Source organism: Mauremys mutica, chromosome 6, assembly GCF_020497125.1.
Source record: "Mauremys mutica isolate MM-2020 ecotype Southern chromosome 6, ASM2049712v1, whole genome shotgun sequence".
Lineage (NCBI taxonomy): Eukaryota > Metazoa > Chordata > Testudines > Geoemydidae > Mauremys > Mauremys mutica.
The window spans coordinates 91,692,352-91,718,189 of NC_059077.1; the positions used below are offsets into that span (position 1 = coordinate 91,692,352).

Below are 25,838 nucleotides of genomic sequence, written 5' to 3' on the forward strand. Positions count from 1 at the left end.
GGCAATTTCAAGATCGAATGCTGACTTCACTGCTTATTTGCTTGCTGATACATCTCATCCCCCATGTTTTGCTAATTAGATGGTAAGCATTTCAGTACAGGGATCTTGTTTGCATATTTATTTGTGAGGTATCTGGTATACTGTACTTTTAGTGTATTAAACAGAAAATAAAAAGTAAGTAATAATTGTTAGTTTAGTAGTATAAGATTATTGTTTTCCTCAGGAATGAGTACAGTACATATGGAATATACATACACATCTAGATCTGTACTGTGCAGTAACAGAGACATTTCAGATGTTTTAAACTATAGCTGTGTGTTTTTAAAAAATCCATTTACTATACTTTAGAACTTGTTAATATTGCTACTGTTCACACATGTTTTTGAAACAGTTACACTGATACATTCACATGAGTAGTATACTCATATGAATGATCTCATTGGCTTCAGTTGAGTGAAGATTTTTCAGGAACTAATGGATCTAGTCATGTGATCAGGGATTATTTTTGTGAGTAATGGCTTGTAGGATTAACTCGGCACCTTGTACCATTAGATAATATGCAGCAGTTCCTATTACATTCCTGAATTTGGCTATCTCTAGTATCCAGTAATTTTTGTTTTAACATTTGAAACCTATTATTCACTTGCTAGTGATAGAGTCATTGCCATCAGAAATTTTGGAGCTTTCTTATTTAAAGCAACAAGATGTGTTACCAGTGCAGTCTGTATGTATATTTCCAAAGTTGCTATAAGTGTAAACACTTAACATCTTTTTTTTCTATTAATCAGGTTTAAGACTCCTAAAAATCTCATTATCACACGTGAGATTCATGTAGCAAACAATGCATCAGTGTGGTTTGTCAATAAAAAGCCTTCAACCCTGAAAATAGTAGAGGAGCAGATTGCAGCCTTAAATATCCAAGTGGGCAATCTGTGCCAGTTTCTTCCTCAGGTAGGAGAGACAATAATAGATACAAATTGAGTACTAATTTTTTGGGGATGGGGGTGGGGAGAAGGGGATTGTGACTTTTTAAATGTGGCCTTTCAGTAGAGGGACTAGAGGTAGCTCTTTGGAAGGCCAGAAACGGTAAAAACAAAAACAAAAAACCCCCCAATTTTAACCATTGCATCATGAATGATTTTTAATATTTTTGTGTGTGTGCGGGTGTGTATGGCATGCATAATGTTTTAAGGCTCACTAATTTTGTCAAATTAGGTAATCTTCCATAAAAAAGAGAGCATGTGTTGGAGATGGCATGGTCCAGTGGATAGGGATCAAGTTTAGGAGGCTGGAGGCCTGCACTAGGCTTGTTATGTGATCTTGGGCAAATTACTTTTTCCCCCTGTATCTCATTGAATTGGGGGTCATGATATTTGCCCTAGTTTGGAAAGTGCCTTGAGTCTATGGATGAAAAAATAATCTAAAGTATTAAGTATCTTTAAATATATGATACATTCTCAGAACAAAGCCAAGAGGAACCTGAGTATGTTTGGGAAAAGAAAAGTAGCAGAGAGCTCCATCATCTAGGTAGTTGGCCTCCTAGCATGTCTGAACTTGAGAACAGACAAGTTTAATTAGACGCTATCTAGACTAGGGGTAAAAAGTCATTTTAAAACATGCTGGCCGACATATTTTAATCAGGTGGTCTTTAAACTATGTTTATTAATGCAGTAGCTAATATTTGTTTAAAATCAGTTTTTCAGTGTAGACTAGACCTTAGCAGGAAAATGACCTTAGAACAAATTCTGGGAATGTGGCAGAGTGAAATTTTGAGCACTTGGATTTTCCAGGGTGTTTTTGTTTTTGTTTGGAGAAGTGTTCAAAGCGATTCTTAGAAAGCCATGGACAAAATTTGATAACAATTAGATTTTTCAGCCAGGAAAACTATGACTAAATCATATGCTAACTATATGCATATGAATAGATCATATGCTAACTATAACAGAGTTACAGGGCTGGCTGTAATACATAACTGAGGTGCACATTTAATAAAAATTTGTTAACTAACTTCCAAAGCTGTCTGACATGTAACTCTATGTTGTATGTGCATATTAGCTTGAGATAGGCCAATATATTGCAATAAAATATTACTTTTTTGCAATATTATAACAGACCTGTGACGACATTGGTTTTTGGTTTCTGCTTTGCAGGACAAAGTTGGGGAATTTGCAAAACTGTCCAAGACTGAGCTTCTTGAAGCTACAGAGAAATCAGTTGGCCCACCAGAAATGTACCAATTCCACTGTGAACTAAAAAACTTCAGAGAGAGAGAGAGAGAACTTGAGGTAAGTACCTACCTAGTAGATCTTGATTGACCTCTTACAGTTGGTATGGCTATTTCCACCTTTTCATGTTCTCTGTATGTATAAATATCTTCTTGCTGTATGTTCCAGTTTATGCATCTGATGAAGTGGGCTGTAGCCCACAAAAGCTTATGCTCAAATAAATTTGTTAGTCTCTAAGGTGCCACCAGTACTCCTGTTCTTTTTGCGGATACAGACGAACACGGCTGCTACTCTGAAACCTGTCAATGTAGAGTTAACTGGCCACGGTTGCAAAGGCCTTAAACTCAATTCAGTGGCATTTGTCTTCTGTATGTAATACAATAATATTTGAACGCCACATCCGGTCACGTCCAAAATTTCCGGGAATGTTCTAGGCATAAGTGTCCAGAACATTATTGATTTGGGGAAAATTTGAAAACTCAAAGGGAAAAAATGGGTGCACATGAAGCCTCTGCCATCTCATTAGTACAGCTACAGCTTCAATCACTTATGCCATTGTCTGTAGATCAAACAACTAATTAATTACACCCATTAATGCTTAACAGCATAACAGTACCCTATCTCAGCTCTGCCTGTCCTCTGAATAAAGTTTACATAATTTATTTTCTAGTTATAAAGAATAAAAATGGTGAGGGAAATGGGGCTGAATGGGGGCATGCACACAGATCCTAACTTAAGGGATAGAATATTATATGACAAACAGTGACATTGACTAGGTACTATGGAGATACCAAGCTAATAATTAAATGTCACTTGCCATATAATATCTTTATAGTCTCTGTGATAACCTATTAATCTAACTAAATAAGATAGATAAAGGAATTATATAGAGGTGCAAAACTAATAGTTATAAAATATCTCTTCTAATTAGTAGTGAAAGTAGAGATATTTTGTTCAGTTAATAATTCATTCAAGAAAGAACAAAATGTGTAAGGCAATAATGAAAAATAGTTTCCCCCCTTTCCTGTTGACCAGTAGAGAATAATTTGTTTGATCAGAAAATGTTTGTTTTTTAAAGATTAAGTTGTGTTTGAATTACTCTTATTACTTGTTGTTATTTGCATCATTGTTGTAGCTATGTTGAGCCTAGGATATTAGAGAAGCAAGGCAGGTGAGGTAATATCTTCTATTCGACCAGGTTCTGGTGGTGAAAGAGACACGCTTTTGAGTTTGTAGTCTAGAAAGTGTCTCTCTTTCACCAACAGAACTTGGTCCAATAAAAATTATTGGCTCACTCACCTTGCATCTCATTACCTATATCAAACTTGAGTTTCCATGGCACAATTATGTGGGAAAAGTTGTCATGCATCTTCCAGTACTGATGGCTATAACTAGTGGTTTGACTCTCCCTTTTTTGAAAAATGAAATTCAGTTGCAATGAAAACACAAAAAGCTACTGTTCTAACACTTCTGTCTAATTCTTAATTTCTTCTCGTTGACATACTTTTCATAATTTCTGCATACCCCTTTGTATTTAGTTATTTTAGTAGAGCAAAGTAAATAGTGTAAAATATATTTTCTGACAGAATTCATTGCAAGAGAAAACTAATTTCTTGGAGAAAATGAAGCAAAGAAATGAACGGTATAAGCAAGATGTGGAGAGATACTATGAACGCAAGCGTCATCTAGATTTAATAGAGATGCTCGAGAGAAAAAGACCGTGGGTGGTAAGTTTTTTTTTTTTTCAAATTTTTCTGAAAAACTATTATAAACCCACCATCTTTTTAAAAAGAGAGAGTTACTATGCAGTGAAATAAGTTTTTTCCACCCCAGAATAGCCCAAGCACTACCAATATTACAGAAAGTATATAATTGTCCTGAAACATTGTGTTCTACCCCTGGCCTCACTTAGCTTTTGCCTAGTTGCACCTATTGCTTCCAGCAATGGCTTGTACTTCATGCTTTAAAAGGAAGGCAGAGTGACTCCCTCCGCTAGACCAATCATTCAGTACTGTATCATGGGGTAGTGGTATTTCCAAGCAGCTGATCACCTTGTGCCCTACAGCATAATGAATGATGGGTCTTTTTGTTGCTTCAGAAGTAAGTCTTGCAGTGAGTTTCACAAAATGTTTTGTCATACAAGTGCCTAGAGCTGGAGATAAGTGCTTTAAAGAAATCAAAATAAATAAGAGACGTGCTGGGTTAAAGGTAAATCATTTTGGCTTGCTTTAATAGCCACCTTCTTATGTCCACAAGAGTCTGAATTATTTTGAATTACAAAATGTGATATTTCAAAACTGACTCAGAATTGGAGATTCAAAGCCATCAATTAAGCTGGGGTTGTTTAGAATTTTGAGGCATTATGTCATTATTATATTTACTCTGCTTTCATGCCATTCATTTAAGCCCACAAAGGAAACTTTAATTAATGAAGTATGTGTGCCAAATTTTTGGATCTCATTTATAGTGATTGAAATTTACAGAGGGTGCAGAAAGCCTGGCCCTCTACGGTAGGTTAGCCATGTAGTGGTGCTGTATGAGGGGAGTTGCAGGTGTAACAACCACAGAGAAGCTCCCTGTACATTAAGGAAGAAGCCTCCATGCCAGCCATTGATGAGTACACTTGAGGAAAGGCAACAGGATGCATAGTTATGTGACTCAGGTGTCCCAACCCACAGTACAAATGCTATGAAAGGACAGCTACTGAAGGACATGGGCTATAGCCTTCCAATCTGGCAGTGGAGGATGAACTTTGTCCTTTTCTTTTATGTGGGTGAAGTGAATTTCTCCTGTAGTGGTAGGGGATAACTCGGTTAAGGCGTAAAAAGTATCTGTTTAAACAGGACAGCTACAGGCTGTGCACAGTTAATCAGGAAAGAGCATTGACATCACTGTTATTGGGGCAGTACTTTGAAGGCTAATCAATAGAGACTAAGGGGAAAACTAATTGTTTGTCATAACACACATTTCTGAATTGACTTTTACGTTTAGAAATAAATGGTTCTTTGAGTAATGCCTTTGTAGATTCACACAGCTGAGACACACCTGCACACTTAAATTTTCCTGAGAGCTCTGTAGAAAGCATTGACTACGCTTTTGCCATCCTGAATATTTGGGTCTGAAGGTGGACAAGAAGCAGTCAGCCTGACCCCTACCTGCTAGTGGCTATCCCTCAGAACACTGAACTCACTTGCATAGTGGATTTGAACAGAGAAGACCCGAACCTTTCCAACCACTGAATCCCAGTATAGTAATGTCAATAGGTGTCTCTGCCATGGGTTGGAATGCTCACTTAGTTAAGTCACAATTAAAATTCTGTAACTTGGCAGATGCCAGGTTGCATACCATTATACTGGGACAAGTGGTTTAGTTGGCTCTCAAGTCTGTTATCTGTCAAATACAGGATCAGGTAATACAAATATTTAGCAGGCAGTAGCATGAAGATGAACTATATCATCTACCAGGGTTGAGCCAGATCTGCTTCTTGTAATAAAGCTATTCCTTGAGAAGGTAGTGCATTTAAAATCATGTCCTTAACACTGTTGGCCTGTGAGGCATATAGAGTACATTAGTCTACAGTCTCAGCAGAAGCAGCAAAGAATCCTGTAGCACCTTATAGACTAACAGACGTTTTGCAGCATGAGCTTTCGTGGGTGAATACCCACTTCTTCGGATGCAAGTAGTGGAAATTTCCAGGGGCAGGTTTATATATGCAAGCAAGAAGCAAGCTAGAGATAACGAGGTTAGTTCAATCAGGGAGGATGAGGCCCTGTTCTAGCAGTTGAGTGAAAACCAAGGGAGGAGAAACTGGTTCTGTAGTTGGCAAGCCATTCACAGTCTTTGTTTAATCCTGAGCTGATGGTGTCAAATTTGCAGATGAACTGGAGCTCAGCAGTTTCTCTTTGAAGTCTGGTCCTGAAGTTTTTTTGCTGCAGGATGGCCACCTTAAGATCTGCTATTGTGTGGCCAGGGAGGTTGAAGTGTTCTCCTGTCTCAGCAGAAATTTCACCTTCTAGCACAAATGGTCTTGAAAGTAAAAAGTGCTTTGTTCCTTGTTTCTGAGATGGAAAAATCCCACAGATAGATCTATTGGCAATGAAAGAGGATGCCATATACTGTCTTCAAAAGAGGAAGACATTATTTCTCCTTTCATGCTTTCCTTTCTTTATGCCTTAACTCCAATACCGCTGATCCCGAGAATAACAGAATATTGGAGAGGATGGAGAAAAGGTGCTTCTGGTATATCCAATACCAATAAGTCCAACTGGGGGGCTAACCTGAAGCTTCCATCCTCTTTTTCACTAATTCCCACTCTTCTTTCACAGAAAATGACAGCATGCTACACTTGGACTAAAAATCCTTGCAACTTCCTGTTTGGATTTTAAAATCTTAACAGGACAGAATCATTAGTGTGTTTTGGAGGTGCAGCTGATACTGATGCAGATTTGTAAACACTCTGTTAGACAAACGTGCTGCAAAATGTAAGAGATTCTCTGTGTGGGCAGCCCAAAACCAGATTAACCCAACATCTGCTACTATTCTGATGATATTTGATTATCTTTTGACACAAAAAAACCTCTCAAGTATCAGGCTGAACTCGGTTTATTGGACTACTGTTTCACTTTATCAAGTTTCTCTATAAAGATCCACTGGTGATTTTGTACGTAGTCCAAATGATTATCTAAGGTAGTTTAGATACTTACAGGTTGCTGGACTATGTTGGAAGTCAGTGACTTTGAAAATGACCTGGCAGTCATTATTCATAACTAACTGAACATGAGTTCTCACTGCAATGCTGGTGGTGGTGGTGGTGGTGGAGCTTAGATGACCTTTAGAAAAGACATGGTTTAGGTCAACCACAAATTATTGGGTGCAGTACAGGTATTACTGTGACCTTTGTTATGCAGGAGATCAGACTAGATGATCATAATGGCCCTTCCCATTCTTGAAATCTATGGATCTACTCTGATATCCCTTTATTAACCACCTGTTTGACTTTCCTCTTCTTTTCCCCCCAAAACTACATTAATTACTGGGGAAAACTTCACTACATAGCCTAGGTGTAAAAAGAGCATTTAGCTACTACCTTTAGTGGAAATAAACCCATCAAGTAGTCCTACAGATTCTTTATAAAATTACCTACCTAGAGAATATATATACACCTCTACCCTGATATAATGCGGTCGTGGGGAGCTGCAGCAACCAGAGCCCCAAGCCCTTTAACCCGCCAGCGAGCCCCGCTGCCGCAGCCCTGGGGTAGCAGCAGCAGGGCTCTGGCAGTGATTTAAAGAGCTCCGGGCTCTGGCCACTGCGGGGAGCCTGGATCCTTTAAAGCGCTGCCCAAGCCCCGCTGCTGTAGCCCTGGGGTAGAGGCGGCAGGGTTCCAGCGGTGATTTAAAGGGCCCTGGGCTCCCCACAGCAGCCAGCGTCCCGGACCCTTTAAAGCACCGCTGGAGCCCCGCTGCTACCGTGCTATATGCGAACCCATGTTCTATTGGGTCGCGTTATAGCGGGGTGGCGGTGTACTTACAAAGTGTTATGATCTTGTGAGGGTTATGATTCCCAAAAGTCTTAACGTACATTCCATTGCTTATTTGTAATCTCCACAGTTTCTCTTGGAAACATTCCCATACTTGGCATCTGTAGAGCTATGACGTGGTTCATACATATACATGTCATTCTAGATTTATCTTAAGATCTGACACTCAACTTGGTAGAATAATGTTTGTTTGTTTAGTTAGGTCCTCCTACCCACCTTTACAAGAATCTTTGCTAATCAGATTCACAGAGAATAGATCTCTTAAGAAAATATTTGAAAAAGCAATATTCACCTATAACTGAATAACTTGGAGGTGCTAGCTTGTGTAGGCTAATTGACATGATCAATCCTCCTTCCCAACTATTTCTGAGCCTTCCTAGTGTACTTTGAAATAGTGAAAGAAACTGAGGTGCAGGGCAGGCCCATGGCTCCTTTATATACCCTTTGGGTCTCAGCATTTGATGCTGCATTTTCCATAGGCCAAGGCTATCTAGATGTTTCCAGCAAGGATGTGGCATTGTGAGGTGCATCCCAAGACTTTGAATCTGTCCCTGCAATAATCTTAAACAACAATAACTGGAGAGCAAACTGTTTATCTGTCAGTGTCACCAGGGGATTAAGTTGTTGTTCTGAGACTGACCATTTTGGAAGGGGTTGACAAAGAATGTTTCAAAGTAACTTGGGCAGCAATACAAAAATGTTCTCTGTTTACAAGTAGAAAAATTAATATCCAGGTGGGAAAAGGCAGCAACACATACAGCAAAAGCAATAGATAATAGTCTGAAATCCTAATATGAGCATTTCTGTTTTTTGTATGCCCCAGAGTCTGGAGTACCTCAGACTCTTTTGCTCTTGAACTCACATTTCAGGGTCCTGTAGATACCAGTAGAGTTTCCAAGTTCATCTTGGTGTTGGGAGTTGCAGTGGAATGATGGGTTGAAGTTGTCAACTGGTGGGCTATGCCGAAACCAGGACAAACTCCCCAAGTTCAGTATTGTCCAGGACACACACACAAGTCAGGATATTCACAGAATAATTGGATGTTTACACTCATACTTTAAAGCAAAATTGTTCAAATGCCATTGCATGCTTTTGATCAGCAGGAAATAGGTTGGTCATTGTATCTCAGGGTCAAGCTGATCCATATCTAGCAAGTTAATTGAACCAGTACTGGAACTCCATCACTGTAAAACAGACTTTCTGCATGATTCTTGTTGAATTAAACATGAGCATTGCAAGGGCATAATATGTGTATCCAGCTAAACTCAGAAGATAAAAGGCTTTCATTGTTTTGCTTGAAACTCTTGCAAGGAATATGAAAACGTTCGCCAAGAGCATGAGGAGGTGAAACAAAACCGTGACCATGCAAAGGAAGAATTAAAAAAACTACAACAAACAAAGTCTCCAATGACACAGCAAATCCAAGAAGTTGAAAAGCAATGGAGGAATTTGGATATAAAAATCAAAGAGAAGGTATGTATTTTGGATTCTCGGTTAAAGTATTTAGACATTCCATGTGTTTAATAAAGCTGAAAATGGAATATGAAGCAATCAGAATATGTTCATTTTTGTATAGTAGAAGTAGCATGTTTTTAGAAGAGATTTTAATGAAAGTATTTTTGCCTTCATTTTTCCTGCTCTGTTCTTTGTGCCTCTCCTCCCTAAAAGGAAATTAAATATGGCTGTGTGGAGTTAGGTACTACTTAGTTCACTTTCCATGATCACGTTTGGTGCACTACTGTAAAAGCACCATAGGAATAGACATAGCCATATGGTTTTCTTATACTAAAAATCTTTAGGCCAACATATACAGACCTAGGTACATAAAGTTAGGGATCTAATTAATTTGGCCTGATTTTTTTTCTAGATGTGCCAAGCACCTGCAGCGCTTTCATTTCTTAATTTGGGAACTCTGATTGATGAGCACCTCCTGAAAATCAGGCCAATTTAGTTTAGGTAGCTAGCTTTATGCATCCAATTTTGAATATTTTGGCCTTACTGATTTCCTTAGCTGCTACTCCATCTACATTTAACCCTATTATAAATACCTATATGATAGAGTTTGTCAGATAGTAACTGGTCCTCCTCCATGTATTTTAGCCCGAGTATCAGATGTACTGTATTCATTATTTGCTATTTGTTCTTTTAAAAAGTGGTGAGCAGGGTGGTTTGACTTAAAGCATTCTAAATCACCAATTTTAATCACAATTTAAATCAGTGATCAGGAAACCTTGATTAAAACTGATGGTTTAATCATTTTACATTTTTACTTTTTAGTTATTTTCCGAAAGAAAGATTGATTCTCCTTAGCTGGTAACTATTGAAACATAATGGTATGCAACTAAATATTGCCTTTGCACTAAAATTGGTGTTTGTTAACTTCTTCGAGTGATTGCTCATGTGTATTCCATAGTAGGTGTGCATGGTCGCCACGTGCACCGGTGCCAGAAGTTTTTCCCCTAGCACTACCCGTAGGGGGGGAGCGCCCTCCACGGCCCCTGGAACGGCACCTGCCTGGTGCGGTATAAGAGGAGCTGCGCGCTCCCCCCACCCTCAGTTCCTTCTTGCCACCAGTGAAGGTGCGTCAGAACTGCTCTGCTTCGCTCTAGCTCGTCCCCAGAACTGTTCGTTCATTTAGTACCTGTAGTTAGTTAGCTGGTTTAGTTAGTCAGTGAGCCCAGGCTGGGGCATGCCCCGAGCCCAGGATTTAAGTCTTGTGGTTCTTGTCGGTGTTCTGTGCCGAGGAGCGACCCGCACACAGACTGTTTGCGCCTTTCGTTGATGTGGGAGAGACCCACATCAACGAAAGGTGCAAAATTTGCAAATCGTTTAAGCTTCGGACCAAAAGGGAAAGAGACATTAGGCTCCGGGCCATTCTGATGGAATTGGCGCTGACCCTGACCCTGGCATGCTGCTCTGAGCTGATACTGGGCACTGCGGTGCCAGTATGCGGCGATCAGCCGGTGCCTTCGACCAATAAGCACTGCTCCCCGTCCACGGGACACGCCAAGAGGACCAAGACTCCTTCCTTGCAGTGGCACCGAGGGAAGTCTGGGAAAGAGGCTAGGCCCATGTCGGGCAGTCCTCGATCCCCTGGCCTCCGACTCACATAAAGTGGAGTAGCCCAGCCTCTTCGGAACAGGCCTCCCCAGATGTCCGGATGCCTTCCACATCCAAAGCCCTCCAAGCGGCCCAGGACGTCATGTCCATGCCGGTGCCCGGAGCCCCGCCAACGTCGATCCTGCGCTCCAGAGGCAAGCCGCCGCTGGGATCTCCACAGTTGCCCCTGGCTCGGTACCAGTCTCAGTCAAGGGAACGTTCCCGATGCTGATCACCGCCCAGTGTCCGCTTGGGGCAGAGTCCACGTGGATTGCCCCGACGCCAGCTAGACTGTCGGGCTGAGTTCCATCCATCCGGAACTCTTGGACCGGTCCTCCTCAGAGAGCAGATATCGACAGGACTGCGGCAGATGTCGTCGGTCCTCGTCCCAAAAAAGGTACCACAGTTGGTCACGGCACAGTTGTCGATGCCGTTCCCACTCGGACTTCCACTCCGAGTCTCTGCCGAGACATCGCAGCCCTGGGCGTTGATCACCGTCGTCTTGCTGTCGTGGGTCCGCCTGTCGAGGCCGTTCGTGGAGCAGCTATTACCATTGGTACCGGTCCTCCATGTCAAGATTGCGGTCCTGTGACCGTTGAAGATCCCAGTACTGCCACTCCTCTTGACTGAGAGACAGCAGCGGATCCTATGCCAGCCAGGTCTCCGCTCATAGCCGCCCTTCGACGAGCCAAACCGGGCAACCCGGACAGCCAGCCCCGGCGGTGCCACAGCAAGTGCAGGGACACCGAGCATCATCGCCAGCCGAGTGGTACCAGTGGGCACCGTGGCCTCCGACGTAGCCCCCAGTGGGAGCTCGCTCGGTGGCCAAAGCTTTGGAGGCTCTGTCGGCATCCATCTCTAGACCCCTGACAAAGGGGTTGGTGGGACGCACGTCCTCGGCACCGTGCCTGGAGTCCGACCAAGGGGTGGATCCTCTGGTGCTGGCTGACACTGAGAGCACCGCGCTGGCCTCTTCGCCCCCACCCGGAGGAGGCGATTGCGGCCCCGCCCCCCTCCATCCCACAGGAGGACTTTAGGGCCCACCAAGACCTCCTAAAGAGGGTGGCAGCAAGCCTCCACCTCCAGGCAGAGGAGGTGGAAGAGCCTGTGGACTCCCTGTTTAATGTGCTGTCCCCATCAGCACCGGGTAGGGTGGCCTTGCCACTCCATGAAGGGGTGGCTAAGATTTTGAATGTCCTGTGGCAAACAATGCCCTCGTTGGCCCCTATATCAAAAAAGGCTGAGCGAAAGTACTTCGTACCCGCTAAGGGGCATGAGTACCTATATACCCACCTGGCACCCAGCTCCCTGGTGGTCGAGTTGGTCATCAGGGAACGACAAGGTTAGCCAGCCCCGACCCCAAAGAACAAAGACTCTTGGAGACTGGACTCTTTCGGAAGAAAAATGTATTTGTCTTTGAGTTTCCAGTTACGAGTGGCGAACCATCAGGCTCTCCTGGGTCAGTACAAATTCAGTCTGTGGGGCTTCCTGCCCAAATTTGAGGACTCCCTCCAGGGGCATGATAAGAAGGAGTTCAGGGTGCTCGTGGAGGAAGGGGCAACGGCAGCTTGAGCTCCCCTACAGGCTGCCTCAGATGCTGTGGACACGGCCGCACAATCGATGGCCTCAGTGGTGTCCATGAGACGGGCGTCATGGCTCTTACTCTCTGGGCTGTCCAGCGAGGCGCAGTCTTCCATGCAGGACCTCCCGTTTGATGGGAAAGCCCTGTCTGCAGAGGAAACAGATACAAGCAGGGGTGAGCTGGAGCTGGTTCGCACGAACCCGTTGTTAAATTTAGAAGCGGTTTTAGAACCGCTTGTTAACTAGCTTCCCTGTGAGGGAAGCTTTGATGGGCTCTGCCTGGGAAGCCTGTAATTCCTCCTCCCGGCCTCCGGGGGGCGCTGCGCTGTCCTGCGAGAGCCATGTGAGCTGCCTCCTGGCCCTGTTGCTGCTGCTGCTGCTCTTTGGACCTCTGGCCTGGGGGCTCCTGCTGCTGCCTGGTGAGTCCCCGGCTGCGTCCTGCTGCTCCCAGCCGCTCCCCCCGTGTGAGTATCTGCGCCCCTCCCCCGCCTTCCCTGCCCCCAGCCACCCCCTGCCCCCAGCTACCCCCAGCCAGCCCCTGCCAGCCCCTGCCCGCAGCTACCCCCAGCCAGCCCCTGCCAGCCCCTGCCCCCAGCCAGCCCCAGCCAGCCCCTGCCCACAGCCGCCCCCTGCCCCCCACAGCCGCCCCCTGCCCCCCACAGCCACCCCCTGCCCCCAGCCACCCCCTGCCCCACCCCCTGCCCCCAGCCACCCCCTGGCCCCAGCCAGCCCCTGCCCCTGCCCCCAGCCACCTCCAGCCAGCCCCTGCCCCGCCCCCTGCCCCCCGCCGCCCCCAGCCACCTCCTGCCCCCAGCCAGCCCCTGCCCCTAGCCAGCCCCTGCCCACAGCCAGCCCCCTGCCTACAGCCGCCCTCTGCCCGCAGCCAGCCCCTGCCCCCAGCCACCCACAGCCACCCCCCTGCCCACAGCCGCCCCCCTGCCCACAGCCAGCCCCTGCCCCCAGCCGCCCCCTGCCCCACCCCCTGCCCATAGCCGCCCTCTGCCCCCAGCCAGCCCCTGCCCACAGCCACCCGCAGCCAGCCCCTGCCCACAGCCGCCCTCTGCCAGCCCCTGCCCACAGCCGCCCTCTGCCCCACCCCCTGCCCACAGCCACCCGCAGCCAGCCCCTGCCCACAGCCGCCCTCTGCCCCACCCCCTGCCCACAGCCACCCGCAGCCAGCCCCTGCCCACAGCCGCCCTCTGTCCGCAGCCAGCCCTTGCCACAGCCAGCCTCTGCCTGCAGCCAGCCCCTGCCACAGCCACCCCCTGCCCGCAGCCACCCCCTGCCGACAGCCGCCCGCAGCCACCCCCTGCCCACAGCCACCCGCAGCCCGCCCGTCTGCATCACCTGCCCACAGCCAGCCCGTGTCACTCCCTGCCTCCAGCTAGCCCTGCCCCACGCCCCTATCTGCAGCCAGCCCCACATCCACTGGTGCCCTGCAGTTTCCAGGGCAGTAACCCTGCACACCTGCTTTAATGAGGGGGGGGCAGGGAGCAGCTGGGACCCACACATGTGCACACCCTAGAGTGACCAGACAGCAAGTGTGAAAAATCGGGACGGCGGTGAGGGGTAATAGGAGCCTATATAAGAAAAAGACCCAAAAATTGAGACTGTCCCTGATCACCACCCACACATGTGAAACGGAGCTCATTTCTAGTTCAGCCCCATCTTTTTAAAAAAGAACTTTAGGTAGGGTTAAAATACATCTGTATTTTCCTGGACATGTCAGGCTTTTCGGTTCTTAATCACCTCCTGGGAAAATATGGACGTATGGTAACCCTATTGGTACAAAAAATACATGCTGTCGCACATCCCTTAAATCAGAACTTTTTATAGGGAACCCGTTGTTAAATCAGAACTTTTTATAGGGAACCCGTTGTTAAGATTTTGGCAGCTCATCACTGGATACAAGGCTGCGTGGCATGAAGGACTCCCACATGACCCTCCAGACACTGGGCCTGTATGTCCTGGCGCCGGCAAAACCTAAATTTAAGCCGCAGCAGACTTCTACCCTGGCTGCCCTCCTGAAGTACGAGGCCGCCCATGAGAAGCAGCGGGACTATAAGAGAAGCCCTCGTAGGCTGGAACCTCTAAGGGCAAGCAGGCAAGGAAAAGGTAGTTTTGATGGGACGCTTGGGGGCATCCCGCCAGTCCTTATCAGGGATCCAACCCCAATAAAGCTTCCCTTCTCCAACCGGTTATGTGCTTTCCTCCCAGAATGGTCACGGACCACCTTGGACCGATGGGTCCTCAACACCATCTCCCAGGGTTACACCCTCCAGTTTACGTCCTCCCCGCCCAACCACCCTCCGCTCCCATGCCCCCCGAGGGACCTCTCACAAAGCTCTGCTCGAGCAGGAGGTGAGGCGGCTCGTGGAACTAGGAGCGATAGAGGCGGTGCCCGAGGAGTTCACAGGCAAGGGGTACTACTCCCATTACTTCCTTATCCCGAAGGCTAAAGGCGGGGCTCAGACCCATACTGGACATACAGGGCCTAAATCAGCACATGGTGAAACTCAAATTCCGCATGGTCTCCCTGGCCTCCTTCATCCCCTCCCTGGATCCCAGGGACAGGTACGCTGCCCTCGATCTACAGGACGTGTACTTCCACATCCACATATTCGAGGGGCACAGGCGCTTCCTCTGGTTTGTGGTGGGACACAATCATTGCCAATTTATGGTCTTCTGTTTGGACTGTCCACTGCCCCCAGGGTGTTTACAAAATGCATGTTGGTGGTAGTGGCCTACCTCAGACGCTGGGGGGTCCAGATATTTCCTTATATCTGGTCGATTGGCTTGTCAAGGGCACCTCCCGGTCGCAGGTGAGGGATCATGTACCGCTCCTCCTGTTAACGTGCACCGCCTTTGGCCTGCTTGTAAACAATACCAAGTCCACGTTAGTCCCTGTCCAATGCATCAAGTTTATTGGGGCGCTCCTGGATGCAGTGTTGGCCAGGGCCTCTCTCCCACCAGACAGGTTCGAGACCCTAAAGGGTCTCATCAACTCGGTCATGAGGTTCCCGGTTACAAAAGCCAGGGTTTGCCTGCAACTCATGGGCCATATGTCAGCGTGCACGTACGTGGTCCGTCACGCCAGACTCAGGATGAGGCTCCTTCAGCTCTGGCTGGCCTCGAATTTCTCCCAGGCCACGGACGGGATGGACAAGGTCCTCACAGTGCCAGGCTCGGTGATCACCTCCCTGAGGTGGTAGTCCACCCCAAGCAACATGCTCCACGGGGTCCCATTCAGGGACAACGCCCCGTCATTGGAGCTGGTGTCCGATGCGTTGGACCTGGGTTGGGGAGCCCACGTGGGGAGCATTCAGACCTATGGCCTGTGGTCGGCTCAAGACCTGACCCTACATATAAACGTCAAGGAGCTCAGGGCGGTGCGACTGGCGTGTATGGCCTTCCTCTCGCGCCTGGAGGGAAAGGTAGTCAAGGTCCTCACGGACAATACAGCTTCCATGTTCTGTATCAACAGGCAAGGCGGGGCCCGGTCCTCTGCCCTCTGCCACGAAGCCCTCAGGCTGTGGGACTTCTGTATAGCCCACAATATCCACCTGAAGGCCTTCCACTTACCGGGCACCCAGAACGAGATGAGCAGATCGCCTAAGCATGGACTTCTCCTCGCAACACGAGTGGTCCCTCCACCTGGAAGTGGCCCACCAGCTCTTCCAAAGGTGGGGAACTCCCCAGGTGGACCTGTTTGCATCTCAACAGAACCGGTGATGCCCCCGGTTTTGCTTTGGGGGGGCCTGGGAAGGGGCACTATCTCCGATGCATTTCTCCTGTCCTGGTCATGCAGGCTCCTCTACGCCTTTCCCCCGTTCCCTCTAATCAGCAGGGTCCTGGAAAAGATAAAGTTGGACAAGGCCCGGGTCCTCCTGATTGCCCCAGCGTGGCCCAGGCAGTGCTGGTTCGGGACCCTCATGAGCCTGGCCGTAGCTCTGCCATGGCAGTTACCACTCCGCCCGGACTTGCTGTCTCAGGATCAGGGCCGCTTCCTCCACCCCAACCTGGTGGCTCTCCATCTTACAGCGTGGCTGCTCAATGGTTGGGAGAGGAGAGGGCGTGTTCAGAACAGGTTCAGCGCGTCCTCCTTGAAAGTAGACGGCCCTCCACTCGCCGCGCTTACTTGGCTAAGTGGTCACGATTCTCTAAGTGGGCGACAGACCAGGGTGTCTCCCCAGTGTCTGCCCCTCTCCAGCTTGTCCTTGATTATCTCCTCCACCTGAGGGCGCCAGTCCCTGGGCCCTCCTTGTCAGTCAAGGTGCACCTGGCGGCCATATCGGCCTTCCATCCGCCAGTACAAGGACACAGGGTGTTCTCCCATGCTATGACTGGCCGGTTCCTTAAAGGTCTGGAATGCCTCTTCCTGTACTCTAGACTCCCGGTTCCACAGTGAGACTTAAACCTGGTCTTAGCTCATCTCACGGGGCCCCCATATGAGCCGTTGGCCACATGCTCCTGGTCTCACCTTTCGTGGAAGGCGGCATTTCTGGTTATCATGTCAGCTAGACAAGTCTCGGAGCTCAGGGCCCTGACCTCCAAACCCCTGTACGTGGTTTTTCACAAGGACAAGGTCCAGCTTCGCCCACGCCCCTCATTCCTCCCTAAGATGGTCTCCGCATACCATATGAGTCAGGACATTTTTCTACCGGTCCTCTGCCCCAAGCCTCACGCATCCAATGACGTGTGGCAGGCTTTGGCTTTCTAACTCAAGTGGACTAAGCCGTTCAGAAAGTCCCCATAACTGTTTGTCGTCTGGGCTGAGTGTGCGAGGGGCCAGCCGATCTCCACCCAGAGGCTTTCCAACTGGATCACTTCATGCATCCGGTCCTGTTATGAGCTGGCTGGCGTTCCCCTGCCACCCATTGTGAGGGCGCACTTGACCCGGGCGCAGGCCTTGTCAGCTGCCTTCGTGGCCCACGTCCCTATCCAGGACATTTGTAGGGCTGCCACGTGGTCCTCAGTTCACACGTTCACCTCACATTATGCGATCGTCTCCCAAACCAGGGATGATGCCGGGTTCAGCAGGGCTGTCCTCCGTCCTGGGAACTTGTGAACTCCTACCCACCTCCAACAGATACAGCTTAGAATCACCTACTGTGGAATACACATGAGCAATCACTCAAAGAAGAAAAGACAGTTACCTTTTCTGTAACTGGTGTTCTTCGAGATGTGTTGCTCATGTCTATTCCACATCCCACCCTCCTTTCCCTCTGTCGGAGTTGTCTGGCAAGAAGGAACTGAGGGTGTGGGGAGCGCACAGCTCCCCTTATACCGCGCCAGGCAGGCGCCACTCCAGGGGTCGTGGGGGCACTCCCCACCTACGGGTACTGTTAGGGGAAAAACATATTAGGGCTGTCAAGCGATTAAAAAAATTAATCACACTGTTAAACAATAATAGAATACCATTTATTTAAATATTTTTGATGTTTTCTACATTTTCAAATATATTGATTTCAATTACAACACAGAATACAAATTGTACCGTACTCACTTTATATTTATTTTTGATTACAAGTATTTGCACTGTAATAAAACAAAAGAAATATTATTTTTCAATTCACCTAATACAAGTACTGTAGTGCAATCTCTTTATCATGAAAGTTGAATTTACAAATTTAGAATTATGTACAAAAAAACTGAATTAAACTTAAAACAATGTAAGATTTTAGAGTCTGCAAGTCCACGCAGTCCCATGGTGAGTCCTATGGGCTCGTGGTGCCTGGGCAGCAGGAATATTCCTGGCCCGGGGCCCAGTCCAGCAATGTTTGGGGATGGATTTGTCCCTTGGCCCGGCCCTGCCCTCCCCGCACATCCCCTGGGCCATTTAAAACAGCCCAGGGCCCCCACTCACCACTGGCAGTGCAGCAGAGCTGAGCGGTTTCCTGCCTGCACACTCCACGTGGCTGCTTGCCCCTCCCTGCATTGGAGTGTTGCTCTTTTAAGACTTCTGAAAGCATGCTCCACACCTCATCGCTCTCAGATTTTGGAAGGCACTTCAAATTTTTAATCTTTGGGTTGAGTGCTGTAGCTATCTTTAGAAATCTCACATTGGTACTTTCTTTGCGTTTTGTGAAATCTACCGTGAAAGTGTTCTTAAAAGGAACAAGGAGTGCTGGGTCATCATCCAAGACTGCTATGAACATGAAATGTATGGCATAATGCAGGTAAAACAGAGCAGGGGGCATACAATTCTCCCCCAAGGAGTTCAGTCACAAATGTATTTAACACTTTTTTTTTTTAATGAGATTCATCAGCATTGAAGCATGTCCTCTAGAATGGTGGCCAAAGCACGAAGGGGCACAAAAATGTTTAGCGTATCTGGCATGTAAATACCTTGCAATGCCAGCTACAAAAGTGCTATGCAAATGCCTGTTCTCACATTCTGGTGACATTATAAATAAGAAGAGGGCAGCATTATCTCCTGTAAATGTAAACAAACTTGTTTCTCTTAGCGATTGGCTGAACAAGAAGTAGGACTGAATGGACTTGTAGGCTCTAAAGTTTTACATTGTTTTGTTGTTGAGTGCAGTTACGTAACAAAAAAAATTCTACATTTGTAAGTTGCATTTTCACAACAAAGTGATTGAACTACAGTACTTAGAATGTCAGGGTTGGAAGGGACCTCAGGAGATCATCTAGTCCAACTCCCTGCTCAAAGCAGGGCCAATCCCCAGACAGATTTTTGCCCCAGATTCCGAAGTGGCCTTCTCAAGTATTGAACTCATGACCCTAGGGTCAGCAGGCCAGTGCTCAAACCACTGAGCTATCTGGAGCCCAGATACTTGTATGAGGTGAACTGAAAAATACTATTTTTTTAATCATTTTTACAGTGCAATTATTTTATTTGTAATCAAAAGTAATATACACTTTAGTTTCAGTTACAACACAGAATATAATATATGTGAAAATGTAGAAAAACATCCAAAATATTTAATACATTTCAATTGGTATTCTATTGTTTAACAGTGTGATTAAGAATGCGATTAATCTCAATTAATTTTTCTGAGTTAATCGCGTGAGTTAACTGCGATTAATTGGCAGCCCTACAACAAATATACTGCTTAATATTTTTTAATTTAATGTAAATGATTTTAATAGATTATAGTAAATTTAGGCTTTAACATAAGCTGTCAGTTTCAAATTTAATTTTAAATAGGTTTATTTTTTTTTAAAAAAGAAACATAGTTAATTTAAATTCCAAAAATCCAATTTAATTAAAGTCCGATTTAAAAAAATAATTGTTTCTAATCCACCCTGAAGGTGTGTAAAGGTGTAGAAACAACACTAATGGCTTAGTTCACCAATCACACAACTTACCCAGGATGGAGTTATTTAAGTTAAATGCCAACGTTGGCACAAGAACAAATGGATATAAATTTGCCATAGAGTTCAGACTTGAATTTAGACAAAGATTTCTAACCATAAGAGGAGTGAAGTTCTGGGACAGCCTTCCAAGGGGAGCAGTGGAGGCAAAATACCCAACTGGTTTCAAGATTGAGCTTGATACGTTTATGGGGGGGATGCTACAATCAGATTGTCTACAACAGGGGTTGGCAATCTTTGGCACACAGCCCATCAGGGTAATCCTCCAGTGGGCCACGAGGCGTTTTGTTTAAGTTCACTGTCTGCAGGCATCCCCCCTCCCCCCAACACAGCTACCAGTGGCCGCAATTCTGACGGGGGCCGTGCCTGCAGATGGTCATCATAAACAAAACACCTTGCGCCCCGCCAGAGGATTACCCTGATGGGCAGCATGCGAAAGGTTGCTGACCCCTGGTCTAAAATACCTGTGGCCCATCTGCAACTGCTAGTAGCAAATATCCCCAACGGCAGGAGCTCAGACACTAGAGGGGAATGACTCTGAGTTACTACAGTGTATTCTTTCCCAAGTGTCTGGCTGGTAGGTCTTGTTGACGTGCTCAGAGTCCAAATGATCACTATATTTGGGATCACAAAGGAATTTTTCTCCAAGTCAGAATGGCAGAGACCCTGAACATTTTTTTTACCTTCCTCTGCCCATTGGGGCACAGGTCACTTGCTGGTTTAAACTAGATTAAATGGTGGATTTTCTGTAACTTGAAGTCTTTAAATTAAATCATTATTTGAGGATGTCAGTTACTCACCAGAGGTTTATAGAGCTATTACAAGGGAGGACTGGGTGGCTGAGGTTCAGTGGTCTGCAATATGCACAAGGTCAGATTAGATGATCATGGTGGTCCCTTCTGGCCTTACAGTTTGAGTCTATGAATAACAAATAGGCAAAGCAAACAGTTAATGAATAACTGATATAATGAAAAATATTTGTCCAAATTATTTGATTGCTTACCACTCCCGCCTGAATGAACACACACCTGAAGATGTCTGCCCACATGGGGGAACTTGCAGAATTGGGACCTAAGTTTTTAACAACTATTATTTGTAACAACGTTTAATTAGCTCTACTCTTTTATCATGTGTTTTTAACAGATAAGTGCATGCTATCATTTTCTGTTAAAGGCTGAGTCTACTGTTATATTACTTCAAAGACAACAAAAATGTTTTTGCTAAACTAGTCCATTACAAATAAATAAATAAATGCAAGTATATTTGGATTTCATGCTCCACAATACTGCTCAAAGTTTGTTTGTTTGTTGTTTTTCTTTGAGGTGGGGGAAAGGTTAAGTGTTTTTTTTTGTTTTTTTGCTTCTGTGGTTCAGAATGTCTTAACTTTTTAAAAAAAAAATTGAACTATTTTCAATTTTATTGTAAAAGTATGTGTTCCCTTAGAGGGAATTTAACAGCTGGAAGCCTGAGATTAATTTTCATAATGCTGTACAGTCCTCCATACTGTTAAATGCAAAACTGCATTTGCACAGCTTGGTATTATCCTGCTAAGTTTTAATCATTTTCTCATTTTTAATTAATTAACTGATTTCTAAAAGCAGGAAGGAATTCTGCTGTGAACAACTGTTGCCATAATTCTTAGAAATATAGGGCTGTATTAATGAAAAAGTTATGCTCTGTGTGAAAAACACAGGAAAATATATTAAGCATCTTTGTTTTAACTTGTACAGAAAAGAAATTCTTCATTATGGGTTATGTGCTATGTAAATGTGGGAGCCAAAGCTGAGGAGGTGATAGAAATGATAAAAGTGATGGAAAGGGGTCAAACCAGCTAACTGAGCAACATACTTGAATTAGGTTTCAGAGGGGTATCAGCAAAAACAACAGGAGTCCTTGTGGCACCTTAGAGACTAACAAATTTATTTGGGCATAAGCTTTCATGGGCTATAACACACTTCATCAGATGCATCGAGTGGAAAATACAGTAGCAGATATAAATACACAGCACATGAAAAGATGGGAGTTGCCAAATCAAGTGAAAGGTCAGTATAACAAGATAATTCAATTAACAGTAGGATACCAACGGAGGAAAAATCACTTTTGTAGTGGAAATGAGAATGGCCCATTTCAAACAGTTGACAAGAAGGTGTCAGTAACAATAGGGGGAAATTAGTATGGGAAAAATTAGGTTTTGTAATGACCCACCCACTCCCAGTCTTCATTCAGGCCTAATTTGATGGTGTCCAGTTTGCAAATTAATTCCAGTTCTGCAGTTTCACGTTGGAGTCTGTTTTTGAATTTTTGTTGTTGAAGAATTGCCACTTTTAGGTCTGTTATTGAGTGACCAGGGAGATTAAAGTGTTCTCCTACTGGTTTTTTAATGTTATAATTCCTGATATCGGATTTGTGTTCATTTATTCTGGGAATCCTGAATGCCCCATCATCTCAGGCATTGGCACCCTGACCGCAGGATTATCTGGCTATGTAAACTCTCCTCAGGCCCTACTCTACCAGCACTCTGAGCTGTCTTCGAGACACCACTGACTTCCTGAGGAAACTACAATCCTTTGGTGATCTTCCAGAAAACACCATCCTAGCCACTATGGATATAGAAGCTCTCTACATGAACATTCTTCCACACAAAGATGGACTACAAGCTGTCAGGATTAGCATCCCCAATACTATCACAGCAAACCTGGTGGCTGAACTTTGTAACTTTGTCCTCATCCACAACTATTTTGGATTTGGGGACAATTTATACCTTCAAGTCAGTGGGACTGCTATGGGTATCCGCATGGCCCCACAGTATGCCAACATTTTTATGGCTGACTTAGAACAATGCTTCCTCAGCTCTCGTCCCATAACGTCCCTACTCTGTTTGCGCTACATTGATGACATCTTCATCATCTGGACCCATGGGAAGGAGGCTCTTGAGGAATTTCACCAGGATTTCAACAATTTCCACCCCACCATCAACCTCAGCCTGGACCAGTCCACACAAGAGATCCACTTCCTAGACACTACAGTGCTAATAAGCAATGGTCACATAACCAGCACCCTATACCGGAAACCTACTGACCCCTTGGTATCCTGCTGTTAATTGAATTGTCTCATTAGACTGACCTCCCACTTGATATGGCAACTCCCATCTTTTCATGTGCTGTGTATTTATACCTGTTACTGTATTTTCCAATCCATGCATCTGATGAAGTGGGTTCTAATCCACGAAAGCTTATGCCCAAATAAATTTGCTAGTCTCTAAGGTGCCACAAGGACTCCTTGTTGTTTATACTTGAATCAGTACATCTGTTTTTGAAATCAGATTAACAAATCCAGTCCCTGATTCTATAAACACTCGCTAATCTTTATGCAAGTGAGTAGTTCCATTGTGGGATCGAGGCCTGTGTGTGTAAATTAGGTAGGTCTAAACTGTGCCTGTAGTTCAGTAGTACTCCATCTGTGTTCCTATCAGCAAAAAAGTAAGGAGGTGGTAGAGGAAATAAATCATTTATTCCAAATGGGAGAGTAATCGAATATTCACTGTGATATTCTAACATTGTTTTACAGTTGATTTAATTTAGAATTCTGTTATGGTTGGATTGATTTAATTTACAATTTATGTGTTGTGATGTGATATTGCCTTAACACAAGATTTTGTGCTGATATTATTTGGTGTGTTTAAGGGTATGTCTACACTACGGGATTATTCCGAATTTACATAAACCGGTTTAGTAAAACAGATTGTATAAAATCGAGTGCACGCGGCCACACTAAGCACATTAAATCAGTGGTGTGCGTCCACGGTCCGAGGCTAGCGTCGATTTCTGGAGCGTTGCACTGTGGGTAGCTATTCCGTAGCTATCCCATAGTTCCCGCAGTCTCCCCCGCCCCTTGGAATTCTGGGTTGAGATCCCAGTGCCTGACGGGGCAAAAATCATTGTCGCGGGTGGTTCTGGGTAAATGTCGTCAGTCATTTCTTCCTCCGGGGAAGCAACGGCAGACAATCATTTCGCGCCCTTTTTGCTTGGATTGCCCTGGCAGACGCCATATCATGGCAACCATGGAACCTGTTTTGCCTCTTGTCACTGTCACCATATGTGTACTAGATGCCGCTGACAGGCAATTCAGCAGCGCTACACAGCAGCATTCATTTGCTTTTGCATGATAGCAGAGATGGTTATCAGCCGTACTTTACCATCTACCATGCCCTTGTAAATTGGCAATGAGATGATGGTTACCAGTCCTTTTGTGCTGCACCATCTGCTGCTGTCATAGGTGCCCCTGGCTGAGATTGGCCGGGGGCGCAAAAGACAAAAATGGGAATGACTCCCCGAGTCAATCCCTCCTTTACGGTATCTAAAAATAGAATCAGCCCTGCCTAGAATATGGGGCAAGTGTACTAGAGAACCAGTGTATCAGAGAACCAGAGAGCACAACCGCTCCGTGTCAGATCTCGCAGAAATGATGAGCTGTATGCCATTCACAGGGAGTGCTCCTGCAACAACCCCACCTGTTGATTCCCTCCTCCCCCAGCCTTCCTGGGCTACCGTTGCAGTGTCCCCCCATTTGTGTGATGAAGTAATAAAGAATGCAGGAATAAGAAACAGTGACTTGTTAGTGAGATATGAGGGGAAGGCAGCCTCCAGCTGCTATGATAGTCCAGACAGGACATTAAGCAGTGTGGGGGAGAGGAGCCCAGCATCCCGCTGCTATGATAGTCCAGGCAGAACAGAATATTTTCTTTACACATGAAGGGTGGGGGCTGATGGAGCTCAGCCCCCTGTTGCTATGATGAAGATGGTTACCAGTCGTACTGCACCATCTACCAGGAATGATCAGGAGTTTTTTACCCAGGCGCCCCCGGCCGACCTCACCAGAGGCCAGCCAGGAGCACTCACGAGCTGATGATGAGGACGGATAGCAGTCCTACTGCACTGCACCATCTGCCACAAGGCTGATGATGAGGATGGATATCAGCCATATTGTACCATCAGCCACCCATGGGGGGGGGCGAGGATGCTGCCATTGACTGCTGCAGCATCACGTCTATCAGCAGCATTCAGTAAACATAGGGTGACATTTAAAAGAGTCAAGAGAGGATTTTTTTCCCTTTTACATTTGGGGGTGGGTGAGGGGGGTAAATTGACGAGCTATGCCCTGAACCACCGCGGACAATGTGTTTGACACTACAGCCATTTGGAGCTCAGCCAAGAATGCAAATGCTTTTCGGAGACTGCAGGAACTGTGGGATAGCTTGAGTCCTCAGTCCCCCCTCCCTCCCTCCATGAGCGTCCATTTGATTCTTTGGCTTTCCATTACGTTTGTCACGCAGCAGCGTGCTGAGTCCCTGCTGTGGCCTCTGTCTGGAGATTTTTAAAAAATGCTTTGGAATTTCGTCTTCTGTAACGGAGCTCTGATAGAACAGATTTGCCTGCCCATACAGCAATCACATCCGTACGGTCCATGCTGGAGCTCTTTTTGGATTTGGATTTCGGACTGCATCGCCACCCGTGCTGATCGGAGCTCCACGCTGGGCAAACAGGAAATGATATTCAAAAGTTCGCGGGACTTTTCCTGTCTACCTGGCCACTGCATCCGAGTTCTGATTGCTGTCCAGAGCGGTCAGTGGTGCACTGTGGGATACCGCCCAGAGGCCAATACCGTTGATTTGCGGCCACACTAACCCTAATCCGATATGGCAATACCGATATTAGCGCTACTCCTCTCGTTGGGGAGGAGTACAGAAACCGGTTTAAAGAGCCCTTTATATCGATATAAAGGGCCTCTTAGTGTGGACGGGTATGGCATTGAATCGGTTTAACGCTCCTAAAACCGGTTTAAATGCGTAGTGTAGACCAGGCCTAAGACTCGCTTTGATGACAGTGCTCTTCAAGATTGAGGAGTGCTGTTCTATTCTGGGGAAGAAAGGATGGTCTGGTGGTTAAGGCAACAGACTGGAACTTAAGAGAGATTAGTTCTGTGCCTTATTGTGCCATACGCTTTCCGTATGATCTTGGGCAAGTCACTTAGGATGAAATCCTGGTTCCACAAAAGTC

The 25,838-nt window shown here is 45.9% G+C and overlaps 1 protein-coding gene and 1 long non-coding RNA gene across 2 annotated transcripts in view; one reads left to right on the forward strand and one right to left on the reverse strand.

Annotated features, from left to right (window-relative positions):
- Positions 1-25,838, forward strand: part of SMC5 (structural maintenance of chromosomes 5) — a 96,958-nt gene that overhangs the window by 18,703 nt on the left and 52,417 nt on the right. Inside the window, exons 4-7 of the mRNA XM_045021685.1 lie at positions 789-951; positions 2,151-2,285; positions 3,812-3,952; positions 9,076-9,237. Coding sequence (XP_044877620.1) covers positions 789-951; positions 2,151-2,285; positions 3,812-3,952; positions 9,076-9,237 — 601 coding nt within the window. The remainder of the gene's footprint in view (positions 1-788; positions 952-2,150; positions 2,286-3,811; positions 3,953-9,075; positions 9,238-25,838) is intronic.
- LOC123372973 lies at positions 12,317-17,247 on the reverse strand. Its single transcript, XR_006580493.1, has 3 exons — positions 16,027-17,247; positions 15,193-15,317; positions 12,317-12,592 (listed from the first exon to the last, which is right to left on the reverse strand). It is a non-coding gene; the product is annotated as an uncharacterized LOC123372973 (long non-coding RNA).